The 26485-nt window shown below is 44.9% G+C and overlaps 1 protein-coding gene across 2 annotated transcripts in view; it reads right to left on the bottom strand.

The window, feature by feature from the left end:
• LOC115097450 (ranBP-type and C3HC4-type zinc finger-containing protein 1-like) overlaps positions 1-26485 on the bottom strand; it is an 84047-nt gene that overhangs the window by 8084 nt on the left and 49478 nt on the right. The window contains exons 7-11 of one of the 2 annotated variants that reach the window (XM_029613269.1): positions 23653-23764; positions 16906-17085; positions 8573-8671; positions 8348-8491; positions 7643-8259 (exon numbers count right to left, since the gene is read on the bottom strand). In XM_029613269.1, the coding sequence (XP_029469129.1) occupies positions 8179-8259; positions 8348-8491; positions 8573-8671; positions 16906-17085; positions 23653-23764 (616 nt within the window). In that variant the 3' untranslated portion in view covers positions 7643-8178. Of the gene's footprint in view, positions 1-7642; positions 8260-8347; positions 8492-8572; positions 8672-16905; positions 17086-23652; positions 23765-26485 lie in introns of those variants that run through there. The other variant, XM_029613270.1, reaches the window with a different exon arrangement.

Genomic DNA, 26485 nt, shown 5'->3' with positions numbered 1-26485 from the left:
TATTTCTTTGCCACTCACATGTTATAAAACCCCCTGACTTAATGTGGGTAACAGACAACTTATGAGAGGTAAAAGCGTCAAATTAACATGATAAAAACTCAAAGTACAAATATGCGGGTCTACGAGTTGTGCAGATGCATCAGACAATTTCCAATTTATTTGGCAAAGTAGCACCCACCCATAAGCAGGGTCAGATAGACAAATCTGAACTTATTCAGATAAGGAACTTTGCTTATCCAGCTATAATCCAAAGCTAATGAACTAGCACTCTTTCAGGATAAAATTACAAACACACTAGCACTTCTCCCCACCAACCCAATACCCCCTGCCTTAAACCCCAACTCTACCCCTTACCTTGGAGCCTCTCTCGCCTCCTTCGAGCCCACTACCCCCCTTGGAGATCGAATCCACCCTCAGGAAATTGAAACCTTCCAGCCATCCAACAGACCACATTCCAACTAAACTGCTGCTCCTCATCCCGAGCACCATCTCCAGATCACTGGCTAACATCATAAACTGCTCCCTAGCCCATGGAATCTACCCGGATGAGCTAAAAACAGCGTCCCTCAAACCTCTCTTGAAGAAACCCAACCTGGACACAAAAGAACTCTCCAACTTCAGACCTATATCCAACTTCCCTTTTCTAGCGAAGCTCACAGAGAAAGTAGTGAACACACAACTCTCAGACTACCTGGAGGAACATAAAATATTATACCCTTCCCAGTACGGCTTCCGTAAATCGTCCAGTACAGAAACCCTTCTCATCTCCCTATCAGACCACATCCTTATGGGCCTAGACAAAGGGCTTTCTTACTTACTTGCCCTCCTAGATATCTCAGCGGCTTTCGATACCGTGAACCACGCCATCCTTCTAAACCGCCTTTCAGACATCGGATGATCTGGACTCGCCCTCAGATGGTTCGACTCCTTCCTCAACAACAGAAGCTGCAAGGTCAGAGTCAATAACAAAGAATCCCCAAGTTTCAAGTCAACGCTAGGCATCCCCCAAGGCTCTTCTTTATCTCCCACCCTCTTCAATATCTACTTATTACCCCTATGTCAACTACTCACAAACCTAAATTTAATACACTACCCTCTATGCAGATGACGTGCAGATCTTGATCCCCATAAAAGAATCTCTTCCAAAAATGCTTACCTACTGGGAAAATTGCCTTAAGTCCATCAACTGCCTCCTCACCAGCCTGAACCTGGTTCTCAATGCAGCCAAGACAGAAATCCTTCTTATCTCCCCTGACCACTCTGCCAACACTGATCAAACAGTCCCTGACACACAGATATCTCAAGCAAGAGATTTAGGAGTAATCCTAAATAACCATCTGAATTTAAAGAAATCGATCAACAATATCACTAAGGACTGTTTCTATAAGCTTCAAGTTCTGAAAAGACTCAACCCCCTTCTTCACTTCCAGGACTACAGAACCATCCTTCAGTCAACGTTATTCTCTAAAACTGACTACTGTAATGCTTTACTCCTGGGCTCCCCATCTCCGCCACCAAACCACTACAGATGCTCCAGAATGCAGCAGCCAGCCAGAATTTTAACCAACACCAACCGGCGAGCTCATATCACCCCTATTCTCCAAAACCTGCACTGGCTGCCAATAAAATACAGAATCCTACATAAAGCACTCACTATAATCCACAAAACCATCCACAATCAGCTGACACTAGACCTTCAGATCCCTTTCAAACCCTACTCATCCGCAAGACCCATCAGAGAAGCATATAAAGGAACTCTACTAGTCCCACCAAATAAATCCTCCCGCCTAACTTCCACCAAAGAGCGTGCATTCTCCACAGTGGGCCCAGTCCTTTGGAACAAATTGCTGACTGACCTAAGACTGGAACCCTGCCTTCTTACCTTCCGACGAAAACTTAAGACTTGGCTTTTCCCTCCAAGCCTTCCCCTAATTACTAAAGTGTTCAATCCAGACTCAGCCCAACTGATGGGACGTTCGCACTAGTCCCAGTACTCTTCATATGTATTTTACCTCTATGTTAATTTTTGTCTTTCTACTTCCTGGCTACTCTAGCCCCCAAGTTCAATCTCCTTGTTATATGTAACTTTGCTTCGGCTCTCTTGTTTGGTTAATTAGTTAATCCCCTAAGTTCCATGTAAACCGGTCTGATATGAATCCCATCATAAAGTCCGGTATAGAAATATGTTAAATAAATAAAGTCCAATTTATCCAGCTAAGTAGCAGCAGGCCTACATAGCTGGATGAGTCTGAAAAACGCTACTTGTCCATTTAGGTAGCACTTTTCAGACTTATCCTGCTATGTGTCGCTACTTAGCTGGATAAATTGGCATTTATCCAGCTAAGACGGAACATATGTGGCTCGTGATTTTTACATTCGTGAGCATTTGTGCTTGTATATGTGCTCATATTTTATAATCTTTCCACACTGCTTTTCCAATAGCAACTTCTTCTCGCTTCCTCATCTTAAAAAAAAGGGAGGAGGTATTCTTTTAGCAACTAAAAAGGACCTCAGATTCTCCCTACATCAATCCAATTCCAATTCAAAACTTGAATTCGGCTTCTTCACCTCAGACAAGCTCCAAATCCTTCTCGTATATGCTCCCCCAGGACTCTTGGAATCAGATGCTTCACCACTGGTCGAATTAACCTCCTCCCTCATCAACCTTTGACTCGCCAGCTATCATTCTAGGTGATTTCAACATGCATGTTGATAACCCTACCCCATCACCTAACTGTGAAACACTACTCACAGCCTTCACAGCGCTAGGCTTCACTCAATTAGTTAACAAACCTACCCACAAAGCCGGCCACACGTTAGACCTGATCTTCGTTAACGCTGCAATCAAGCCCATAACTATTCCTAATTGCACAAAGGTCCCGTGGTCAGATCACTACCTCATAACAACTTCATTCTCTATAAAAGATACCAACCCGGCTTGCATTCCTTCGCCCTCCTTCAAATACAGGAAACTTGCTCCCCAGAAGACCTTAACAATCACCTATCCACCACTACTCCACCAACTGGACCTTACAGATCCAAACGCAGCACTCCGATCATGGAATACAATCACCGAAACTATAGCTAACAAGCTATGCCCTCCTATTACAAAAAAACCACACCAGAATTCCTCCAAAAGACAGCCATGGTTCTCCTCAGAACTAAGAAGGCTCAAACTCCAACTAAGACAAAATGAGGCTAAATGGCGCAAAAACCCAGGAACCAACACCCTTTTAATCTACAAATCATCTCTGCATCAATACAAATCAAGCACCTTAAGATCCAAGAGAGACTACTACGCCTCGAAGATACACAACCTTGTATTCGATGCCAAAGCCCTCTTCAGCTATGTAGCCAACCTCACACAATTAAACCAACCAGAGATTGCTCATGACCAAGCTCAATCGAAAGCGGAAGAATTAGCTCTATTCTTCAGCAACAAAATCAATACTCTTCTATCGCAGCTCCCCACGAACCCCACTGCTCCACTAACCACTCCTCAACCCTCAATCAACTACACTCGGTTAGAAGAACTTGACACAACGTCATCCACTGAGATCCAAGGAATTCTAAGGAAAATGAAACCTTCCTCTCACCCTTCGGATCACATCCCAGCCAAACTACTACTATCAATTCCAGAATCTATCTCCAAAACCCTGGCAGATATCATAAATTGCTCCCTTACACAAGGATTCTACCCTGACAACCTCAAACTTGCCTCACTCAAACCCCTTCTCAAAAAACCAAATCTCGACCCAAACGATTCTAACAACTTTAGACTGATAGCTAACCTCCCATTCATAGCCAAGATAATGGAAAAACTGGTAAACTCACGACTCTCAAACTACATTGAAGATAATAACCTTCTATTCCCATCACAATACGGTTTCTGTAAAACCTTAAGCACGGAAGCCCTCCTCATCTCTATGACTGACCACATCATCCTAGGCTTAGACAAAGGACAAGCCTTCCTTCTGATACTACTCAACCTTTCGTCTGCATTCGATACAGTCAATCACTCCCTCCTCATCAACCAACTAACAGCCATAGGTATCTCAGGCACTGCCCTATCATGGTTCAGAACCTTCCTCAGCAACAGAGGATATAAGGTTAAGATTCATAATAAAGAATCCTCTCTTCACCCCGCGTCAGTAGGAGTCCCTCAGGGCTCATCCCTATCTCCTACCTTGTTTAACATCTATCTGTTACCCTTATGTAAACTTCTCACTGACCTCAATCTCAAACACTTCCTCTACGCTGACGATATCCAGGTCCTGATCCCCATCGAAGAGTCGCTCGCAAAAACACTGTCTCACTGGGAAACCTGCCTCCAAAATATCAAACAGCTTCTCACAAGTCTCAACCTGATACTAAATTCATCAAAAACTGAACTTCTACTCATCACACCAGAAAACAGCTCCCTCACACACTCTCATCCTACCGTTCCAAATACTACACAAGTGAGAGACCTAGGAGTTCTAATTGACAATCACCTAAACCTGAAAGCTAACATCAACAAAACCACCAGAGACTGCTTTTATAAGCTCCAAGTGCTGAAAAGAATACGACCTCTCTTCCACACACATGACTTTAGAACGATTCTACAATCAATCATTTTCGCAAAGCTGGACTATTGTAACACCATCATGCTTGGTCTCCCTTCATCACACACCAAACAATTGCAAATGGTCCAAAATGCCTCCGCCCATATACTCACTAACACCAGGAGAAGAGAACACATAACCCCTATCCTGATGGACCTTCATTGGCTGCCCATCCACTTCAGAATAATCTACAAGGCCATTCTCACCATTTTCAAAAACATCCATCAATTAGCTCCAATCGATCTCCATATCCCCCTCCGATTACACCATTCAACAAGACCGACAAGAGATGCTTACAAAGGATCACTTCAAGTTCCTCCAGCCAAAACTACCAGACACATCACGCTTAGAGATCGGGCATTCTCCACAGCCGGTCCAACTTTATGGAACTCCATTCCCCTGGATCTCAGAATGGAACCCAGCATTTCAACATTCAAGAAAAAACTCAAGACGTGGCTGTTCACGCAGGCCTTTCCTAACTCCAACATTATGTAACTCCCATCAATCAACTCGCTTCGCTAGTACTAGCGTTAATAGCCACCTCTTACAATGTTATTTATACAATGTTATTCATACTTATATATAATTATCTGATCTCCATTTTCCTTCTCACTCCAAGTTATTGATTTCCCTGTTATATGTAACTGCTTTTCTGCACTATTGTTCAAATTGTAAAGTTTTATTATAACTACACCCCTGTTTCTTGTGAACCAGCATGATGGGACTACTGTCTTGAATGTTGGTATATAAAAAACTTAAATAAATAAAAATAAATATATATATACATATATATACATATGTATATATATATATATACACACACACATATATATACACATATATACATATATACATATATATATACATATATTATACACATATATACATATATATATACGTACATCTATGTATATATGTATATATATGTGTGTATATATACATATATATATACGTATATACGTACATCTATGTATATATATATATATATATATACACACATATATATACATATATATACATATATATATACATACACATATATATACATATATATATACATACACATATATATATACATATATATATACACATATATATACATATATATATACACATATATATACATATATATATATATACATATATATACATATATACATATATACATATATACACATATATACACATATACACACATATACACATATATATACATATATATATACATACACATATATATACATATATATGTATGGAGGGGACGCAAGCAGTTTTGAAAGTTGAGCTCTTAGCATTTGGTCCTTATCAAAGCAAAGCCTCATTTCTAAACTATATTGTCTCCTGCAATCTAGGAGGAGAATAAGATCAGGACAGTTAAAGGGAAATAGGAAGGTATTTTAGGAAAGGGATACCTGATTTGAGCTTGGGAAATATTTTCTGCCTTATTAAAAAAGATAACTCTATATGTATTACTAACAGGAAAATGAATAAAAAGTCCTGTATCAATGGTATTACACCCCAAATAAGTTAAAAGTGTGGGTCGTACGAGTCATGATGACTGTTGGCATGATGGTGGAGATAAAAGTTACCTTTTCCATATGTGATGGGTTTACTCTAAAATACAAGTGTCCGGCCCCGGGATCCTCTCTTGGATGTATCGCTTTACCAGTATTAAATTGCCTTTAGAGCTACTCTTGGATGAGCCACACAGAGTTTTTCCTCTGGTTAAGGGGAGATTTGTTAGTTGCAGCTAAGTCGAATGTCGCTGGCACTCGAGGTCATCATTTGCTCCTTCTCTCGTTGGGTGGTGGTGGCTGCTTGGGCAGGTAGATTCCATGGAATACATCACCTTTCAAGTGTGGGATTTATATCCCAAGTGCCTATAGTAGGGAGCCTTTCCACTCCAAAATTATGCCTCTACTACTAAAAATGGTTTAACTGAGCTGTGCACAGTTGAAATATGTTTTGGGTTTTCTGGAGCTCACCTCTGCATTTCTATTCGAATTGCAACTGGATTGTGCAATTTATTCTTCATTCTGTTGGTTTCAAGCAGATGTGATGCTTTGCACTCTATTGCTTGGTTTTTTTTTTTTGTAATTTGTTGTTTATTCGACAAATGCATATATTCCATGAAGATTTGTACATGACATTGCAAGAGGTACAAAATGTTCTTACCATATATCTTATTTCAACTGGAACAATTGTCAACTGGTAAACAATATTTTCAACAGTAAACATTTTATAGTAAAGCACGCTTCTTTTGTTTCCTGAGGGTTGAGTGTAATGTATTATTATTTTCACCCCCTCCTGCCTAGTATCCCCCTTCCCTCCCACCCTCCGCCACCCCCTCTTCCCGGGTGTAAGGCAAACACCGTTTTACACACTAGGTTTTCAATTACACACTGAGTTTTCAATAACTCCACTGTTTAACAATAAGTCTGCTATTTAAAAGCCTGAGGCATTCCTCTGCTGCCAGTCAAGATATGGTTTCCACAGTTTCTCAAATTTGGGTATTTGTAAGAACATGCCATACTGGGTCAGACCAAGGGTCCATCAAGCCCAGCATCCTGTCTCCAACAGAGGCCAATCCAGGCCATAAGAACCTGGCAAGTACCCAAAAACTAAGTCTATTCCATGTAACCATTGCTAATGGCAGTGGCTATTCTCTAAGTGAACTTAATAGCAGGTAATGGACTTCTCCTCCAAGAACTTATCCAAACCTTTTTTAAACACAGCTATACTAACTGCACTAAAGTAACCACATCCTCTGGCAATGGATTCAAAGCTTAATTGTGCATTGAGTGAAAAACACCACAGAGATGATGACAGGAATAAAGATTAATTTTCCAGTGGTGTAAAGTTAATTTTCTAATTGAGCTCATGAGAAAGAACAGTCTGAATAGTTTAAGTATCGTGTTTTTGCTTTGAACAGTTTAGTAAGGCTCTTTCTGCTAAAAGTTGGTTTTACATCCCCTTTGCAAGTCTCCGCAGCCCTTTCTTCAGTAACGCTCAGAGCTGGACAGTCAAGAATTACAGCATGAAAGTAAGCAGATCTTTACTACCACGGATTAGTTATAGAATGCAGTTTACAATCCAGTAAAGACACAAGAGAAAAAATTATATAAACCGCTGAATCCGGATTTAAGGTGCTTTTTTAAAGTTGTATTTGAATATGGAAAGCGTTCACGGACTCAGGATACTGCAGGCATTCAGTTCAGCGAGACGGAAACCGTGCAGCTGAGGTTAAGTGCTGGAGCAGACACTGCAGAGAGAAGCGTCCAGGGAAGAAGGGAATGAAGAGCTGCAGAGGGAATGAATGGGTGGAGCGAGTACAGAAGAGAAGTTAAACCGTTCTGGACAGGCCCATGAGCAGCAGGATGCAGTGAGGATAGTAAGAGCTTTCTGGGAGGAGGTGCAGGAAGGAAGTGAGGCATCTTGGTGATACGGAGACATTTTCTGTGGTGTTTTAGGTGTGTGCAGAGCGGGAGGAGTGGAAGGCTGAGGGAGTTGGCAGGATAATCGTCCTCTGCTCCTCTGCGTGTCGCGCTGCATAATCCCAGTCTTCAGCTCCCTCTCAGTGGCAGTTCTGGCAGCTTGGATGGCAGGGCGCCCCGTTCAGTCTGCAGCGACAGCCTCCACTGGTGTCGCCGGTGCCCTGCGACAGAAGGCAGAGGAATGAGGGGCACAGGCACAGCTGCGATAGAAAGTGATGTGTACCCCACCTGCACGGGGCACTCTCTTACCCCAGGCCCCCAGCGCGGTCCCTTTGTGGCCCAGCAGATCTCCGTGTGACAGACCGAGCAGCGAATCCAGTCACAGCCCTCCTTCTTCTGAACGATGATCTGACAGCGGGGGCAGTGCATGGCCTCCCCCTGCTGCACCATGGTCTGTAAGAAAGAGGGCAAAATCAGGCACCGCTGATGGGCAATGATCACAGGCAGCGCCACAATGTCACCCCCCAGGCTCACCATCAGCATCTCGGTGGTCTGCCGGGCAGCCAGGTCGTTCTGTGCCCGCATCCTCAGGTCATCCTGGTACTCTCTGCAGTTCATCTTCTCATGAATGGCCTGGGAAAACAGGAACACCTGTTAGTGCCGGCATTCATTGATTGATTTTTCATTTTCATTTATTAAAATTTATTAATCGCCTACCACGAGGAGGCCTAGGCGATTTACATCATCAACATACATAATAAAAACATGAAACTGACATGTACAAGAACACACAATTTTCACATGTTTCACAGAAACAATAAAGCTCAATATCACATAAATGGAATGAATAATCGGTCACTCAAAATATCTATCATTATCCTCACATCTATGGGAGCGTTTATTCTGCTACCACCACTGTAAAATATCTATCATTATCCTCACATCTATGGGAGTGTTTATTCTGCTACCACCACTGTAAAATATGTATCATTATCCTCACATCTATGGGAGTGTTTATTCTGCTACCACCACTGTAAAATATATATCATTATCCTCACATCTATGGGAGCGTTTATTCTGCTACCACCACTGTAAAATATATATCATTATCCTCACATCTATGGGAGCGTTTATTCTGCTACCACCACTGTAAAATATATATCATTATCCTCACATCTATGGGAGTGTTTATTCTGCTACCACCACTGTAAAATATATATCATTATCCTCACATCTATGGGAGTGTTTATTCTGCTACCACCACTCTAAAATATATATCATTATCCTCACATCTATGGGAGTGTTTATTCTGCTACCACCACTGTAAAATATGTATCATTATCCTCACATCTATGGGAGCGTTTATTCTGCTACCACCACTCTAAAATATATATCATTATCCTCACATCTATGGGAGTGTTTATTCTGCTAACACCACTGTAAAATATATATCATTATCCTCACATCTATGGGAGTGTTTATTCTGCTACCACCACTCTAAAATATATATCATTATCCTCACATCTATGGGAGCGTTTATTCTGCTACCACCACTGTAAAATATCTATCATTATCCTCACATCTATGGGAGTGTTTATTCTGCTACCACCACTGTAAAATATATATCATTATCCTCACATCTATGGGAGCGTTTATTCTGCTACCACCACTGTAAAATATATATCATTATCCTCACATCTATGGGAGTGTTTATTCTGCTACCACCACTGTAAAATATATATCATTATCCTCACATCTATGGGAGTGTTTATTCTGCTACCACCACTCTAAAATATATATCATTATCCTCACATCTATGGGAGCGTTTATTCTGCTACCACCACTCTAAAATATATATCATTATCCTCACATCTATGGGAGTGTTTATTCTGCTACCACCACTCTAAAATATGTATCATTATCCTCACATCTATGGGAGCGTTTATTCTGCTACCACCACTGTAAAATATATATCATTATCCTCACATCTATGGGAGTGTTTATTCTGCTACCACCACTGTAAAATATATATCATTATCCTCACATCTATGGGAGTGTTTATTCTGCTACCACCACTCTAAAATATATATCATTATCCTCACATCTATGGGAGCGTTTATTCTGCTACCACCACTGTAAAATATCTATCATTATCCTCACATCTATGGGAGTGTTTATTCTGCTACCACCACTGTAAAATATCTATCATTATCCTCACATCTATGGGAGCGTTTATTCTGCTACCACCACTCTAAAATATATTGTATGCACGTCGGAGTAAATACTCTTTCAATAACTGTCTACATTCTTTCACATCATCCAAAGACCTAAGTTCAGATGGGATGAGATTCCATTGTGCAGGTGCAGCAGTGGAAAAGGAGCTCTCCCGAGTACTATATGAGTGAGCTTGTGGAACAGATGCAATTTCTAAAAGATTCAATTGGGAAGATCTTAAGCATCTTACAGGTTTGTAAATGCGTAAAAGGGCATTTAGCCAGTAAGAGGAATCTGAAGCTAAAAGCTTAAAGACAACCATGACTGTTTTATATATAATGCGTTCAGTTACTGGTAACCAATTAAGACTTACTGGTAACCAATTTATACGCTGCCTGGCGGCGCACAGGAACATACACAAGCAATAGTAAAACATACGAAGGGAAGAAATAAACTCCCTCACTACATTTTGAAGGCACATGCTTTTAAATCTAGAAACCAGATATCCAGGCCAATTCATCAGCGCCATGTTTTACCCGTTCCTTTGAAACTCCTATGACAGTCGGTTTGCTGCAGATCTTGAGGCGAAACAGAAAACGTACGTTCCCAGATAGCAGAAAATCTGGCACGGTGCAGCAAAGGAATGTCCAACAGGTCCCTCTGAGAGGACTGCAACGGTCTCCCAGAGCCAAAAGCTTGAGTGTCAATACCACAACTTTACATTTGATCCTCCAGGAACCCGTGGAGGTCAAATAATCCAGGAGCGATGTGGGATCTAATAGTGCAAGCAGACATCGATCGTGCAGCCGCCTTGCGTAGCAGCTGGAGGGCTTTGAAGGTGGTTCACATCATCAACAGCAGGAACAATCATGGCTTGCACCACCATGTGAAAATCAGCAGCATCTACTACTGTCTTAAAGCTTCGTAATAAGCGTAGCTTATAGAAACCAGATGTAAGTACTGCCTTAACTGGGGGGTGGGGGGGTCGTTGATAGTTTGGTATCTATCATTACTCCCAGAATTCTAGATTGAGGGAGAATTTTGACCTCAGCATCTCCAATCTTTACAGTCGGGGGTATCGCAATTGTGTCCCTGCTGCGGATCACAACAATCTCGGCGACATTTAAAGCTAGCTTGTTGTGGGTGGTGCACTAGGAGCCATTCATGTGGGCATTAACTGAGCGAGACAGCAGACACTGCCGGGGCAAGCACTGCATGAATAAGACATCAGGAGCGGTCAGTGCGAGCCAACGTCAACTTTAAGCAAGCAAGACACCAGGAGCCATCTGTGCCTGTGAGTGCCACAAGTTTAACCCTTTGAATCCATTGTCCCTGAATTCAGGGACGGCCTAATATCAATATCAACACCTGTTATCCCAGTAAAATCACATATTGATTAACCAATACTAATACTAAAAATAGCACATTGATAAAAATTATTGGCTTTCCCGTGGAAATTAGGGTTGACGGGTTTATCGCCATAGGAACCTAGGGTTCAAAGGGTTAAAAGAACTTATTATCCACTCCTTCCAAAGTTCAGGGCGGGGAACACATCCAAACATACAATAAAAACAAAAAACTTAGGCAGAAACAAATTGGCCTTGTCAAAGCTGCAAGAAAGGTTACATCGTGGACTGAGGTGGTCATGGAGTAATTCTTTCATTCTGGGGAGACCTGCACGAGAAGGGAGTTGCACAGGGTGGGACCTGCAATGGAGAAAGCCTGGCAAATCTCGGGGAAGCAATTTCTAGAAAACACTGACTGGAGGAACGGAGAGAACGGCTGGGTGTATGCAAGGTATGAATGACAGAAGCTAACACTGAATGTGTTTAAATAACACCGGGAGGTTCTGTGCCAGTTAACAGGCGGGCAGTGGAACTGTGAGGGTACTTTGAGGTGGTAATCCAGTGTATAAAGCAATTCACTAGTCTCTGAAGGGAGGAAAAGATGAGGGATTGTTCTCAAGTCTGTAGGGTGTAGGAAAGGTTTTAAATGCCAGAGTAATTTCAGCTTAGCAAATGAGCTCTGGGTGATGGATGAAACGTGTGGTGAGTCTAAAATAACTCCCAGGTCTTGATGGATTCGATAGGGGAATGGAAAATTTCAGGTATGGCAAAATTTAGACAATGTCCAAGGATAAGGATTTCAGTTTTCTGTACATTGAGGGGAGTCTGTCGTGTGTTAACCAACATTTTATGCTTGACACAGAGTGTAGCAAAGTCTGCATTGGCAGTGCAAGATGATTTTAAAGGAAAGAACTGGATATCATCAGCATATAATCTATACGTAAGGCCTAGCAGAGAGGGGCAAGGTAGATATTAAAGAAAGCAGCAGAACGGGCAGAGCCCTGATGAGCATGAAACAGCGAGCGGTCAGAGGTAAGAGGAAAACCAGGACAGAACAGAGCCGGAAATCCCAATGTCAGAGAGACGTGAAAGAAGGATTCGGTGATCTACAGTGTTGAAAGCAGAGGTGAGGTCTACAAGAATTAACATGAATGAAGTTCCTGAATCAAAGCCTCTCAGCAATGGAGAGAAAGAGGATTTCCATGTCATGGTGTTTTCTGAACCCAAATTGGTACTGATCTAAAATGGAGGGTGTGTCAAGAAAGCTGTGAGTTGCTTTAAAATGGCTTCTTTGGTTATTTTCGCTTCCTTTTCTTGTGTTATTGGGTGCCCCCTAGGGACTGACTCACCCAACATCAAAACTATCAGTAAACAGTTGTTTAATCCAAAGTAGCCAAAGATGCTGTGAGAGACTAGGAACATGATTCTTCTCTCTTGGGCTTGCTTGCTTGCTCTTAATCCGCCTCCATCCTGCCCGATTCCTGAGGTCAAACGGCTCATCAGAAATGTGAAAGTGTCAATTATCACTTCTCAGAGTAGAATGTTTTTGGATACGCCAGTACACCCGGAAAAGAAAGAAAAAGAAAAGGAGAAACCCAAGCCAGGACAGCTCAAAATGGCGGACAGTAACCTTTCAGCCGAGCTAACGCCCCGATCGACTTTAGGGCTTATGGAGGTAAAATGCACGGTTGTAGAGGCACTAGGGCCAGAATTCAAAAAAATCTTCGATAAGCTAGAGGAAGTGTCTCTAAATATAGCAGGTTTTGATCGCCTGTTTGTAGAGGTAGAATAGCATGTATCAAACATGCAAGATGGCCTAAACAATGTGACTTCGGCAGTAACAACCCTTAAAGCAGCATTGCAAAACAAGAAAAGTGGCTGGAAGATCTAGAAAATAGATCCCACTGCAACAATTTAAGGTTCATAGGGTTGCCGGAATCAATGGTGGAGTGTGAGCTGCTTGGGTTTTTGGAGACATGGTTAACATGGGAACTAGGCCTCTTGTCGATGATCAGGTGTCAGATAGTTAGAATAGAGTTTGCGGAATAAAAATGTTTTAGGTCTTTTTTAAATGTTTTTTGGATGTGCTGGGTCCTCAGTTCTATGGGTAGGGTGATTTTCAGATAGAAGGGAAGCCGTTCAAAGCTCGCACATTGGATGAAAGCAGCGGGAATATCGGTGGAGATGCCAGCCCCTATTGTCGCTGCTCCTATCAGCTCCAGACCTGACACACCACAGTGGCAACGTGTCAACAAAGGGGGGCGCAGACTCCGAAGAAATATTCCCATAATTGTCAGACTATCCTTATTTACTTCCAGGTGCCCTCCTTTGATAATAGAAGTGGGACGTAAGGTGATCCATGGGGGGCTATTTCCAGTTAACTCTGACCGATTACTTTGCTCTGTGGGTAATCATAAGCTAAGTTAACTTTAACAAGGTTGTTAGTTTAATGTTCAATGCTCCGGGGATAGGAGGATCTGTTCATCGGCATGGCTCCTTCCTCCAGGAATTTCTGGGAACGATGGAATCCTTCCCGGGTACTTCAAGGGCCTGGGAGGAGGGGTGGTTGGGTATTATGCCTCACAGTATATATACACAAAATCAGCAGTGGGAAACATTGGAGAACTGTCATTCATATGCGCCAACTTGTACAGTGGGTTACTAGGGCTAGCTCTCTCTATCAACTCGGGCTATGGGTTTTGCATGGGTCACTCATTCTGTGGTTGGTGGGCCCGGACGAAGGTTATGATAGTTATGCGCTTCGGTGGAAGACATACAGGGATCATCATGTCTACGGTTAAATTTATATCCCTTAATGTTAAGGGTTTAAATTCTGGATGCAAGAGAGGGCTTCTGTATCAGGAGATGGGTCGCTCAACTGCTGCTTCAACAGCAAGGGAAAATGTGGAAAAGAGGATTTGCATTCAGACAAGAACCCAGTGTGGCATATTCTTATGTTCTTAAGTCGAGAGCAGTCCAAATGAGTAAAGTCCTTCTCAGAAGGATGTAGCAGTCTCCAGGAATCGACCATACTTAGCTCCTTTTCCATGAAGCCCACCTCTTTATCTAACTCAATGTGTTTACCTTGGGAGAACATAAGAACATGCCATGCTGGGTCAGACCAAGGGTCCATCAAGCCCAGCATCCTGTTTCCAACAGTGGCCAATCCAGGCCATAAGAACCTGGCAAGTACCCAAAACCTAAGTCTATTCCATGTAACCATTGCTAATGGCAGTGGCTATTCTCTAAGTGAACTTAATAGCAGGTAATGGACTTCTCCTCCAAGAACTTATCCAATCCTTTTTTAAACACAGCTACACTAACTGCACTAACCACTTCCTCTGGCAACAAATTCCAGAGTTTAATTGTGCGTTGAGTGAAAAAGAACTTTCTCTGATTAGTTTTAAATGTGCCCCATGCTAACTTCATGGAGTGCCCCCTAGTCTTTCTATTATCCGAAAGAGTAAATAACCGATTCACATCTACCCGTTCTAGACCTCTCATGATTTTAAACACCTCTATCATATCCCCCCTCAGCCGTCTCTTCTCCAAGCTGAACAGCCCTAACCTCTTCAGCCTTTCCTCATAGGGGAGTTGTTCCATCCCCTTATCATTTTGGTTGCCCTTCTCTGTACCTTCTCCATCGCAATTATATCTTTTTTGAGATGCGGTGACCAGAATTGTACACAGTATTCAAGGTGCGGTCTCACCATGGAGCGATACAGAGGCATTATGACATTTCCTGTTTTATTCACCATTCCCTTTCTAATAATTCCCAACATTCTGTTTGCTTTTTTGACTCCCGCAGCACACTGAGCCGATGATTTCAATGTGTTATCCACTTTGACACCTAGATCTCTTTCTTGGGTGGCAGCACCTAATATGGAACCTAACATTGTGTAACTACAGCAAGCTTTGATTATATTCTGGTCTCTAAACATATATTTTCTCAGATAGAGGAGGCTGGGATAGGGGACATTACAATATCAGACCATGCTCCAGTTTGCATTACATTGTCCAGAAGGGATGGTAACGACTCAGTTCATTCCTGGAAATTCCCATGTTTTCTGGCTGGGGATCCTCAGTTTACAGATTATATACTTTCCAAGTGGAAGGAATATGAAATACATTAATGTATCACAAAGAAGACCCTTTGTGTTTTTGGTATGCTGCTAAACTGGTTCTTTGGGTGATATTTCTATGTTAGCAAAGTGGAAAAAAGATATTGATAAACAGTTGATCACTGTGGAGCATCAACTACGCAAAGCTAAGCGCGCTTTAATAGCTGCCAGTACTAAGGAACCCAGAGAAAATGATCCAGCTGTGCGTATAACTGTGAATATCATAGTGAATCCAAGGACAGTAAAGGGTATTATATATCAACAGCGATGCATGGTGGGCACCGAGGCACCGCCACCACGGGGGTTCGGCTGCAAAGGAAACAAACTTACCCAAAACGCTGAAAACCCTGACTAGAGATACTACAGGAGGGCACTGAGAGGGACCCAGCGTTCAACACTGAGAAGAAAAGCCACAAAAACGTGAGGAGGAAAAAAAAAAAAAGAGAGGAACAAGTTTTCCATAAGAGCAAAAAGCCAAAATGAGCTCCCTGGCACTGCGATGCTTACATCTCCGTGGCTGGAGAGGGATGCCACGTGGCCGCGTGGCTCAGTGTGTCTCTGACAAGTCTTCCCTGCCGGGCTCCGTCTGATGATGCCTCCCACGTGTGAGGACTGGGAGCGTGGCAGCCTCACAGCAGAGCTCCTGCGCGCTCCTCCCTTCTGGAGACCCCAGGGGTGCACAGACTCCAAGCTGAAACATGCAGAAAAGCCCAAGGGAACGGTGCAGCACAGGCAGGGGGCGAGGGATCTGGGGAGGACCTTAAAGTGGCCAGACAGGTAGGTAAAGCATGGGGAGAGGAGGCAGCATTGCTCTGCATGGAAACCAAAGAGAATCAGTGCAGAGGGCCCTTTCATAAAAAAGCCCACGCAGAGAGGCTGAAAGATGGAAATGTGCATCCCCTGGAGGAGAGGAGGCAAAGGGACGTGGAATAAACGCACGGGAGGTGGAAAGGAGGCTGCGGAAGAATGCACTCGTTGGTAATAATAAACCCTGAGAAATTCCAAGGAAAAGTAAAACAAAAGCTGAAAAGGAAAGTCCCTAATTATGCAGAGCGCACGCAGCACAGAATGGATCCTTTGCAGGAGACAGAGGAAGCCAGAGTCAGGCCTGCTGGGCATCCCCACCTCTCTGCCTGTTCCTGCTTCCATCCTGAAGCCTGGCTTCTCAGCTACCTCTGCCCAGTACCTTGCAGAGCAGGCAGTTATTCTTCTTGCAGAGAGGACACAGGAACTCGTTCACGTCATCCTCGTACAGGCACCAGCTGCGGCAGTCAGTGGTCCGGCAGTGATAGCTATTCTCACTCCGATTCTCAGCAACAGATACCCCGTGATCCAGGAAATTCTGGTACTCCAAGGGAGACAGGAGCTACGACCAGAGCATAGCACAGTCAGCACCCCAAAACCCCCTCGTTACACAATCAGCACGACCCCAGAACCACAATCAATTAACACTGGCACAGGTATCCCAATTACATAAACACTGCACAGTCAGCACCCCATGACTACTCACACTCTCGTTCCCAATTCTGCATAAACACCAGCACCCCAAAACTATACACTGTGATCCCCAGCACTGCAGTCAGTATCCCATGACTACTCACACTCTCGTTCCCAATTCTGCATAATCACCAGCACCCCAAAACTATACACTGTGATCCCCAGCACTGCAGTCAGTATCCCATGACTACTCACACTCTCGTTCCCAATTCTGCATAATCACCAGCACCCCAAAACTATACACTGTGATCCCCAGCACTGCAGTCAGTATCCCATGACTACTCACACTCTCGTTCCCAATTCTGCAGTCACCAGCACCCCAAAACTATACACTGTGATCCCCAGCACTGCAGTCAGTATCCCATGACTACTCACACTCTCGTTCCCAATTCTGCATAATCACCAGCACCCCAAAACTATACACTGTGATCCCCAGCACTGCAGTCAGTATCCCATGACTACTCACACTCTCGTTCCCAATTCTGCATAATCACCAGCACCCCAAAACTATACACTGTGATCCCCAGCACTGCAGTCAGTATCCCATGACTACTCACACTCTCGTTCCCAATTCTGCAGTCACCAGCACCCCAAAACTATACACTGTGATCCCCAGCACTGCAGTCAGTATCCCATGACTACTCACACTCTCGTTCCCAATTCTGCAGTCACCAGCACCCCAAAACTATACACTGTGATCCCCAGCACTGCAGTCAGTATCCCATGACTACTCACACTCTCGTTCCCAATTCTGCATAAACACCAGCACCCCAAAGCTATACACTGTGACCCCCAGCACTGCAGTCAGTATCCCAAGACTACTCACACTCTCGTTCCCAATTCTGCATAAACACCAGCACCCCAAAGCTATACACTGTGACCCCCAGCACTGCAGTCAGTATCCCAAGACTACTCACACTCTCGTTCCCAATTCTGCAGTCACCAGCACCCCAAAACTATACACTGTGATCCCCAGCACTGCAGTCAGTATCCCATGACTACTCACACTCTCGTTCCCAATTCTGCAGTCACCAGCACCCCAAAACTATACACTGTGATCCCCAGCACTGCAGTCAGTATCCCAAGACTACTCACACTATCATTCCCAATTCTGCAGTCACCAGCACCCCAAAACTATACACTGTGATCCCCAGCACTGCAGTCAGTATCCCAACACTACTCACACTATCATTCCCAATTCTGCAGTCACCAGCACCCCAAAACTATACACTGTGATCCCCAGCACTGCAGTCAGTATCCCATGACTACTCACACTCTCGTTCCCAATTCTGCAGTCACCAGCACCCCAAAACTATACACTGTGATCCCCAGCACTGCAGTCAGTATCCCAAGACTACTCACACTATCATTCCCAATTCTGCAGTCACCAGCACCCCAAAACTATACACTGTGATCCCCAGCACTGCAGTCAGTATCCCAACACTACTCACACTATCATTCCCAATTCTGCAGTCACCAGCACCCCAAAGCTATACACTGTGACCCCCAGCACTGCAGTCAGTATCCCAAGACTACTCACACTCTCGTTCCCAATTCTGCAGTCACCAGCACCCCAAAACTATACACTGTGACCCCCAGCACTGCAGTCAATATCCCAAGACTACTCACACTCTCGTTCCCAATTCTGCAGTCACCAGCACCCCAAAACTATACACTGTGACCCCCAGCACTGCAGTCAATATCCCAAGACTACTCACACTATCGTTCCCAATTCTGCAGTCACCAGCACCCCAAAACTATACACTGTGATCCCCAGCACTGCAGTCAGTATCCCAAGACTACTCACACTATCATTCCCAATTCTGCAGTCACCAGCACCCCATAACTATACACTGTGACCCCCAGCACTGCAGTCAGTATCCCAAAACTACTCACACTATCGTTCCCAATTCTGCAGTCACCAGCACCCCAAAACTATACACTGTGATCCCCAGCACTGCAGTCAGTATCCCAAGACTACTCACACTATCATTCCCAATTCTGCAGTCACCAGCACCCCAAAGCTATACACTGTGACCCCCAGCACTGCAGTCAATATCCCAAGACTACTCACACTCTCGTTCCCAATTCTGCAGTCACCAGCACCCCAAACCTATACACTGTGACCCCCAGCACTGCAGTCAATATCCCAAGACTACTCACACTATCATTCCCAATTCTGCAGTCACCAGCACCCCAAAACTATACACTGTGATCCCCAGCACTGCAGTCAGTATCCCATGACTACTCACACTCTCGTTCCCAATTCTGCAGTCACCAGCACCCCAAAACTATACACTGTGATCCCCAGCACTGCAGTCAGTATCCCATGACTACTCACACTCTCGTTCCCAATTCTGCAGTCACCAGCACCCCAAAACTATACACTGTGATCCCCAGCACTGCAGTCAGTATCCCATGACTACTCACACTATCATTCCCAATTCTGCAGTCACCAGCACCCCAAAACTATACACTGTGATCCCCAGCACTGCAGTCAGTATCCCATGACTACTCACACTATCGTTCCCAATTCTGCAGTCACCAGCACCCCAAAACTATACACTGTGACCCCCAGCACTGCAGTCAGTATCCCATGACTACTCACACTATCGTTCCCAATTCTGCAGTCACCAGCACCCCAAAACTATACACTGTGATCCCCAGCACTGCAGTCAGTATCCCAAGACTACTCACACTATCATTCCCAATTCTGCAGTCACCAGCACCCCATAACTATACACTGTGATCCCCAGCACTGCAGTCAGTATCCCAAGACTACTCACACTATCATTCCCAATTCTGCAGTCACCAGCACCCCATAACTATACACTGTGATCCCCAGCACTGCAGTCAGTATCCCAAGACTACTCACACTCTCGTTCCCAATTCTGCAGTCACCAGCACCCCAAAACTATACACTGTGATCCCCAGCACTGCAGTCAGTATCCCATGACTACTCACACTCTCGTTCCCAATTCTGCAGTCACCAGCACCCCAAAACTATACACTGTGATCCCCAGCACTGCAGTCAGTATCCCAAGACTACTCACACTATCATTCCCAATTCTGCAGTCACCAGCACCCCAAAACTATACACTGTGACCCCCAGCACTGCAGTCAGTATCCCAACACTACTCACACTATCATTCCCAATTCTGCAGTCACCAGCACCCCAAAGCTATACACTGTGACCCCCAGCACTGCAGTCAGTATCCCAACACTACTCACACTATCGTTCCCAATTCTGCAGTCACCAGCACCCCAAAACTATACACTGTGATCCCCAGCACTGCAGTCAGTATCCCATGACTACTCACACTATCATTCCCAATTCTGCAGTCACCAGCACCCCAAAGCTATACACTGTGACCCCCAGCACTGCAGTCAATATCCCAAGACTACTCACACTCTCGTTCCCAATTCTGCAGTCACCAGCACCCCAAAGCTATACACTGTGACCCCCAGCACTGCAGTCAATATCCCAAGACTACTCACACTATCATTCCCAATTCTGCAGTCACCAGCACCCCAAAACTATACACTGTGATCCCCAGCACTGCAGTCAGTATCCCATGACTACTCACACTCTCGTTCCCAATTCTGCAGTCACCAGCACCCCAAAACTATACACTGTGATCCCCAGCACTGCAGTCAGTATCCCATGACTACTCACACTCTCGTTCCCAATTCTGCAGTCACCAGCACCCCAAAACTATACACTGTGATCCCCAGCACTGCAGTCAGTATCCCATGACTACTCACACTCTCGTTCCCAATTCTGCATAATCACCAGCACCCCAAAACTATACACTGTGATCCCCAGCACTGCAGTCAGTATCCCATGACTACTCACACTCTCGTTCCCAATTCTGCATAATCACCAGCACCCAAAAAAACTATACACTGTGATCCCCAGCACTGCAGTCAGTATCCCATGACTACTCACACTCTCGTTCCCAATTCTGCAGTCACCAGCACCCCATAACTATACACTGTGATCCCCAGCACTGCAGTCAGTATCCCATGACTACTCACACTATCATTCCCAATTCTGCAGTCACCAGCACCCCAAAACTATACACTGTGATCCCCAGCACTGCAGTCAGTATCCCATGACTACTCACACTATCGTTCCCAATTCTGCAGTCACCAGCACCCCAAAACTATACACTGTGACCCCCAGCACTGCAGTCAGTATCCCATGACTACTCACACTATCGTTCCCAATTCTGCAGTCACCAGCACCCCAAAACTATACACTGTGATCCCCAGCACTGCAGTCAGTATCCCAAGACTACTCACACTATCATTCCCAATTCTGCAGTCACCAGCACCCCATAACTATACACTGTGATCCCCAGCACTGCAGTCAGTATCCCAAGACTACTCACACTATCATTCCCAATTCTGCAGTCACCAGCACCCCATAACTATACACTGTGATCCCCAGCACTGCAGTCAGTATCCCAAGACTACTCACACTATCGTTCCCAATTCTGCAGTCACCAGCACCCCATAACTATACACTGTGATCCCCAGCACTGCAGTCAGTATCCCATGACTACTCACACTATCGTTCCCAATTCTGCAGTCACCAGCACCCCAAAACTATACACTGTGATCCCCAGCACTGCAGTCAGTATCCCAAGACTACTCACACTCTCGTTCCCAATTCTGCAGTCACCAGCACCCCAAAACTATACACTGTGATCCCCAGCACTGCAGTCAGTATCCCATGACTACTCACACTCTCGTTCCCAATTCTGCAGTCACCAGCACCCCAAAACTATACACTGTGATCCCCAGCACTGCAGTCAGTATCCCATGACTACTCACACTATCGTTCCCAATTCTGCAGTCACCAGCACCCCAAAACTATACACTGTGATCCCCAGCACTGCAGTCAGTATCCCATGACTACTCACACTCTCGTTCCCAATTCTGCAGTCACCAGCACCCCATAACTATACACTGTGATCCCCAGCACTGCAGTCAGTATCCCAAGACTACTCACACTATCATTCCCAATTCTGCAGTCACCAGCACCCCATAACTATACACTGTGATCCCCAGCACTGCAGTCAGTATCCCATGACTACTCACACTATCATTCCCAATTCTGCAGTCACCAGCACCCCATAACTATACACTGTGATCCCCGGCACTGCAGTCAGTATCCCAAGACTACTCACACTCTCGTTCCCAATTCTGCAGTCACCAGCACCCCAAAACTATACACTGTGATCCCCAGCACTGCAGTCAGTATCTCAAGACTACTCACACTCTCGTTCCCAATTCTGCAGTCACCAGCACCCCATAACTATACACTGTGATCCCCAGCACTGCAGTCAGTATCCCATGACTACTCACACTATCATTCCCAATTCTGCAGTCACCAGCACCCCAAAACTATACACTGTGATCCCCAGCACTGCAGTCAGTATCCCAAGACTACTCACACTATCATTCCCAATTCTGCAGTCACCAGCACCCCAAAACTATACACTGTGATCCCCAGCACTGCAGTCAGTATCCCAAGACTACTCACACTATCGTTCCCAATTCTGCAGTCACCAGCACCCCAAAACTATACACTGTGATCCCCAGCACTGCAGTCAGTATCCCAAGACTACTCACATTATCATTCCCAATTCTGCAGTCACCAGCACCCCAAAACTATACACTGTGATCCCCAGCACTGCAGTCAGTATCCCATGACTACTCACACTGTCATTCCCAATTCTGCAGTCACCAGCACCCCAAAACTATACACTGTGATCCCCAGCACTGCAGTCAGTATCCCAAGACTACTCACACTCTCGTTCCCAATTCTGCAGTCACCAGCACCCCAAAACTATACACTGTGATCCCCAGCACTGCAGTCACTATCCCATGACTACTCACACTATCGTCCCCAATTCTGCACAATCACCAGCACCCCAAAACTATACACTGTGATCCCCAGCACTGCAGTCAGTATCCCAAGACTACTCACACTATCATTCCCAATTCTGCAGTCACCAGCACCCCAAAACTATACACTGTGATCCCCAGCACTGCAGTCAGTATCCCAAGACTACTCACACTCTCGTTCCCAATTCTGCAGTCACCAGCACCCCAAAACTATACACTGTGATCCCCAGCACTGCAGTCAGTATCCCAAGACTACTCACACTCTCGTTCCCAATTCTGCAGTCACCAGCACCCCAAAACTATACACTGTGATCCCCAGCACTGCAGTCAGTATCCCAAGACTACTCACACTCTCGTTCCCAATTCTGCAGTCACCAGCACCCCAAAACTATACACTGTGATCCCCAGCACTGCAGTCAGTATCCCATGACTACTCACACTATCGTTCCCAATTCTGCAGTCACCAGCACCCCAAAACTATACACTGTGATCCACAGCACCCCACAGTCCCCTGACTCACCGCTCTGATTTCTCTCTCCAGGAGTTTTCCTGGGCAGGTGTACGTCTCATCAAGGTAAGGACAGCAGACCTCTGGCTCTGCACTGTTCAGTATTGTGCCCTTCAAACAATCTCTGCAGATAGCAAAGGGCTTGAATTAGCACAAGTTTGAAATACGTAAGCAGCAGTGCCAATCACCGGAATTCCTCATTCTGCATCTCTCATTAACATTCACAAACATAGAAACATAGAAATGACGTCAGAAGAAGACCAAATGGCCCATCCATTTTTCATTACCTGGATTCAGAAATTATATGATAAACCGAGGGCCTGCATTAAGGTAAATGGGGGCTATTCCCCGTTCTTTATTGTTGAGCGGGGCACCCGCCAAGGTTGCCCGCTCTCTCCATTACTATTTGCCCTATTTATAGAACCTTTGGCCCAACGGATCCGGTTGTCGAGGGACGTGATGGGCATTAGTGTGGGGTCATATTCCTCCAAGTTGGCGATGTTTGCTGATGATGTCATTCTGACCCTTGCGGACCCTCAGCAATCGTTGCCAGCCGTGGTAGAGATTATTAAAACCTTCAGTCAAGTGTCTGGCTACTCCATTAATTGGGACAAAACCGAAATCCTTAATATTACGTTACCGGAGGACCAGGCACGGGATCTGAAAGCCCGTTTTGCTTTTAAAATGGGCAAAGGAGAAAATTAAATACCTAGGTATATTTATAGGGGCTCATTCTGATGTTTTTAGGCTTAACTATCCACCTCTTCTCGCTAAATTGTACAGGGAAATGGAGGAGTGGAATCGATACCACATTTCGTGGCTGGGACGAATTGCTACTTTTAAAATGAACATCCTGCCCCGGATTGGATACCTTTTCCAGACCATTCCTTGCGTCATACCAACTGCACTGCTTCTCAAGTGGCAACGCAGGATTATGAAATTCCTGTGGCAGGGGAAGCACCCCAGGGTGGCCCAGAAAGTATTGTTTCAACCTCGGGTGCGGGGGGGCCTTGCAGTGCCTAACTTATTACGGTATTACGTTGCGGCTCAATTACGAGCTGTTGTTGATTGGCACAGAACCACCGCCCGCAAACCTTGGGCGATTCTGGAGCAGGAACTTATCGGGCCACACCTGCTGACTAATATCCTCTGGCAACCTCCTAGCTCTGGGCCCAAATTGGAAGGCCTACCGGACCCGATTCAGTGTACCTTACGCCTTTGGTATAAATGGAAGCCCCAGGTGGTGGGGTCCAAGGTGGGGTCGGTCCTTTTTTCCCCCTTTCACTCTGGGTCATTCTTGGGGGGTACAGCTCCGCAGGTCTTTGCAGATTGGTTGGCTAAGGGTCTTTATAATTATAGTCACTTTTGGGAGCACTCCTCGTGGGTGACGTTCTCCACTCTCCAGGCCCGGCATGACTTACCTCAGGGGGATTTCTATCGCTACCTCCAACTACTGAGTTACGCAAGAGCGACCCATATTTCCCGGGATTTACTCCAGCCAATTGGTCTCTTTGAGAATTTCTGCCGAGCGGCTGACAAAGTACAGCACTTAATGTCCAAAATTTATAAGCTGCTCCTTCAGGGTATGGGAACGCACCCAACATACCTGTCCGCCTGGGAGGCTGATCTGGGGTCCCCGCAGGGTGACGACTTTTGGGACACTATCTTTACAGTGGGGTGTAAGGGTCTTATCTCAGCCTCCTACTTGGAAAATAGTTTCAAACTCCTTTATCGGTGGCATTATACCCCCGCTAAACTCCATAAAATTTATTCCACGGCCTCGGATCGGTGCTGGAGGGGTTGTGGGGAGCGAGGTTCCTTTTATCATATGTGGTGGGAGTGTGCTGCTGTTTCCCAGTTTTGGCAGGGACTGGCTGTGTGGCTTTCAGACATATTGCATGTTTCTATTACTCTAACCCCCATAGTTGCCCTGCTTAACTCAGACTATCCACAGCTCGACACGGCCTTACAGCGTTTTGTTAGATTGGTGGTCACCTCTGCTCGATGTGAGATAGCTTTACACTGGAAGTCTCAGGGTGTACCTACATTATTGCAGGTTCAGTCACGGGTGGCAAAGGTTTGTACCCTTAGTAAGATTACGGCGCACCGTCGGAAACAAATAGGGGCCTTTCAGCGTACCTGGTCTTTATACCTAACATGGCAACAACAACAGAAGAAGATATGATTTCCTTTTATGTCTGATTTTCTCTTATGTTATTTGTTCATACTACCTTTGCAGGAGCTCCCAGGGATGGTAGGGGAGAAGGGTGGGGGGTGAGGGGAACAGAAGGGGGGGGGATATGTTTACACAATAACTGAGAAAAGCAGAGAATCTGTTGTAAGTCTTTATTGCATCTATTCTACTGTCAATTTTGTTATTGTACATGCTTCACAGATGCTGTATGGTTTTGTATTGTCGGTATTATCTTTCTCTAATAAACCTTAAATTTCAACAAATGGCCCATCCAGTCTGCCCAGCAAGCTTCCCTCATTTTTTCTCTCATACTTATCTGTTTCTCTTAGCTCTTTGGTTCTATTTCCCTTCCACCCCCACCATTAATGTAGAGAGCAGTGATGGAGCTGCATCCAAGTGAAATATCAAGCTTGATTAGTTAGAGGTAGTAGGGGTAGTAACCGCCGCAATAAGCAAGCTACACCCATGCTTATTTGTTTTACCCAGACTATGTTATACAGCCCTTATTGGTTGTTTTTCTTTTCCCCTGCCGTTGAAGCAGAGAGCTATGCTGGATATGCATTGAAAGTGAAGTATCAGGCACATTTGGTTTGGGGTAGTAACCGCCGTAACAAGCCAGCTACTCCCCCCTTTGTGAGTGTGAAACCAAGC

Source organism: Rhinatrema bivittatum, chromosome 8 (genome assembly GCF_901001135.1).
Source record: "Rhinatrema bivittatum chromosome 8, aRhiBiv1.1, whole genome shotgun sequence".
NCBI classification, from domain to species: Eukaryota; Metazoa; Chordata; class Amphibia; order Gymnophiona; family Rhinatrematidae; genus Rhinatrema; species Rhinatrema bivittatum.
Note: the sequence above shows the minus strand (reverse complement) of the source record. Positions and strands in the feature narration are given on the sequence as shown.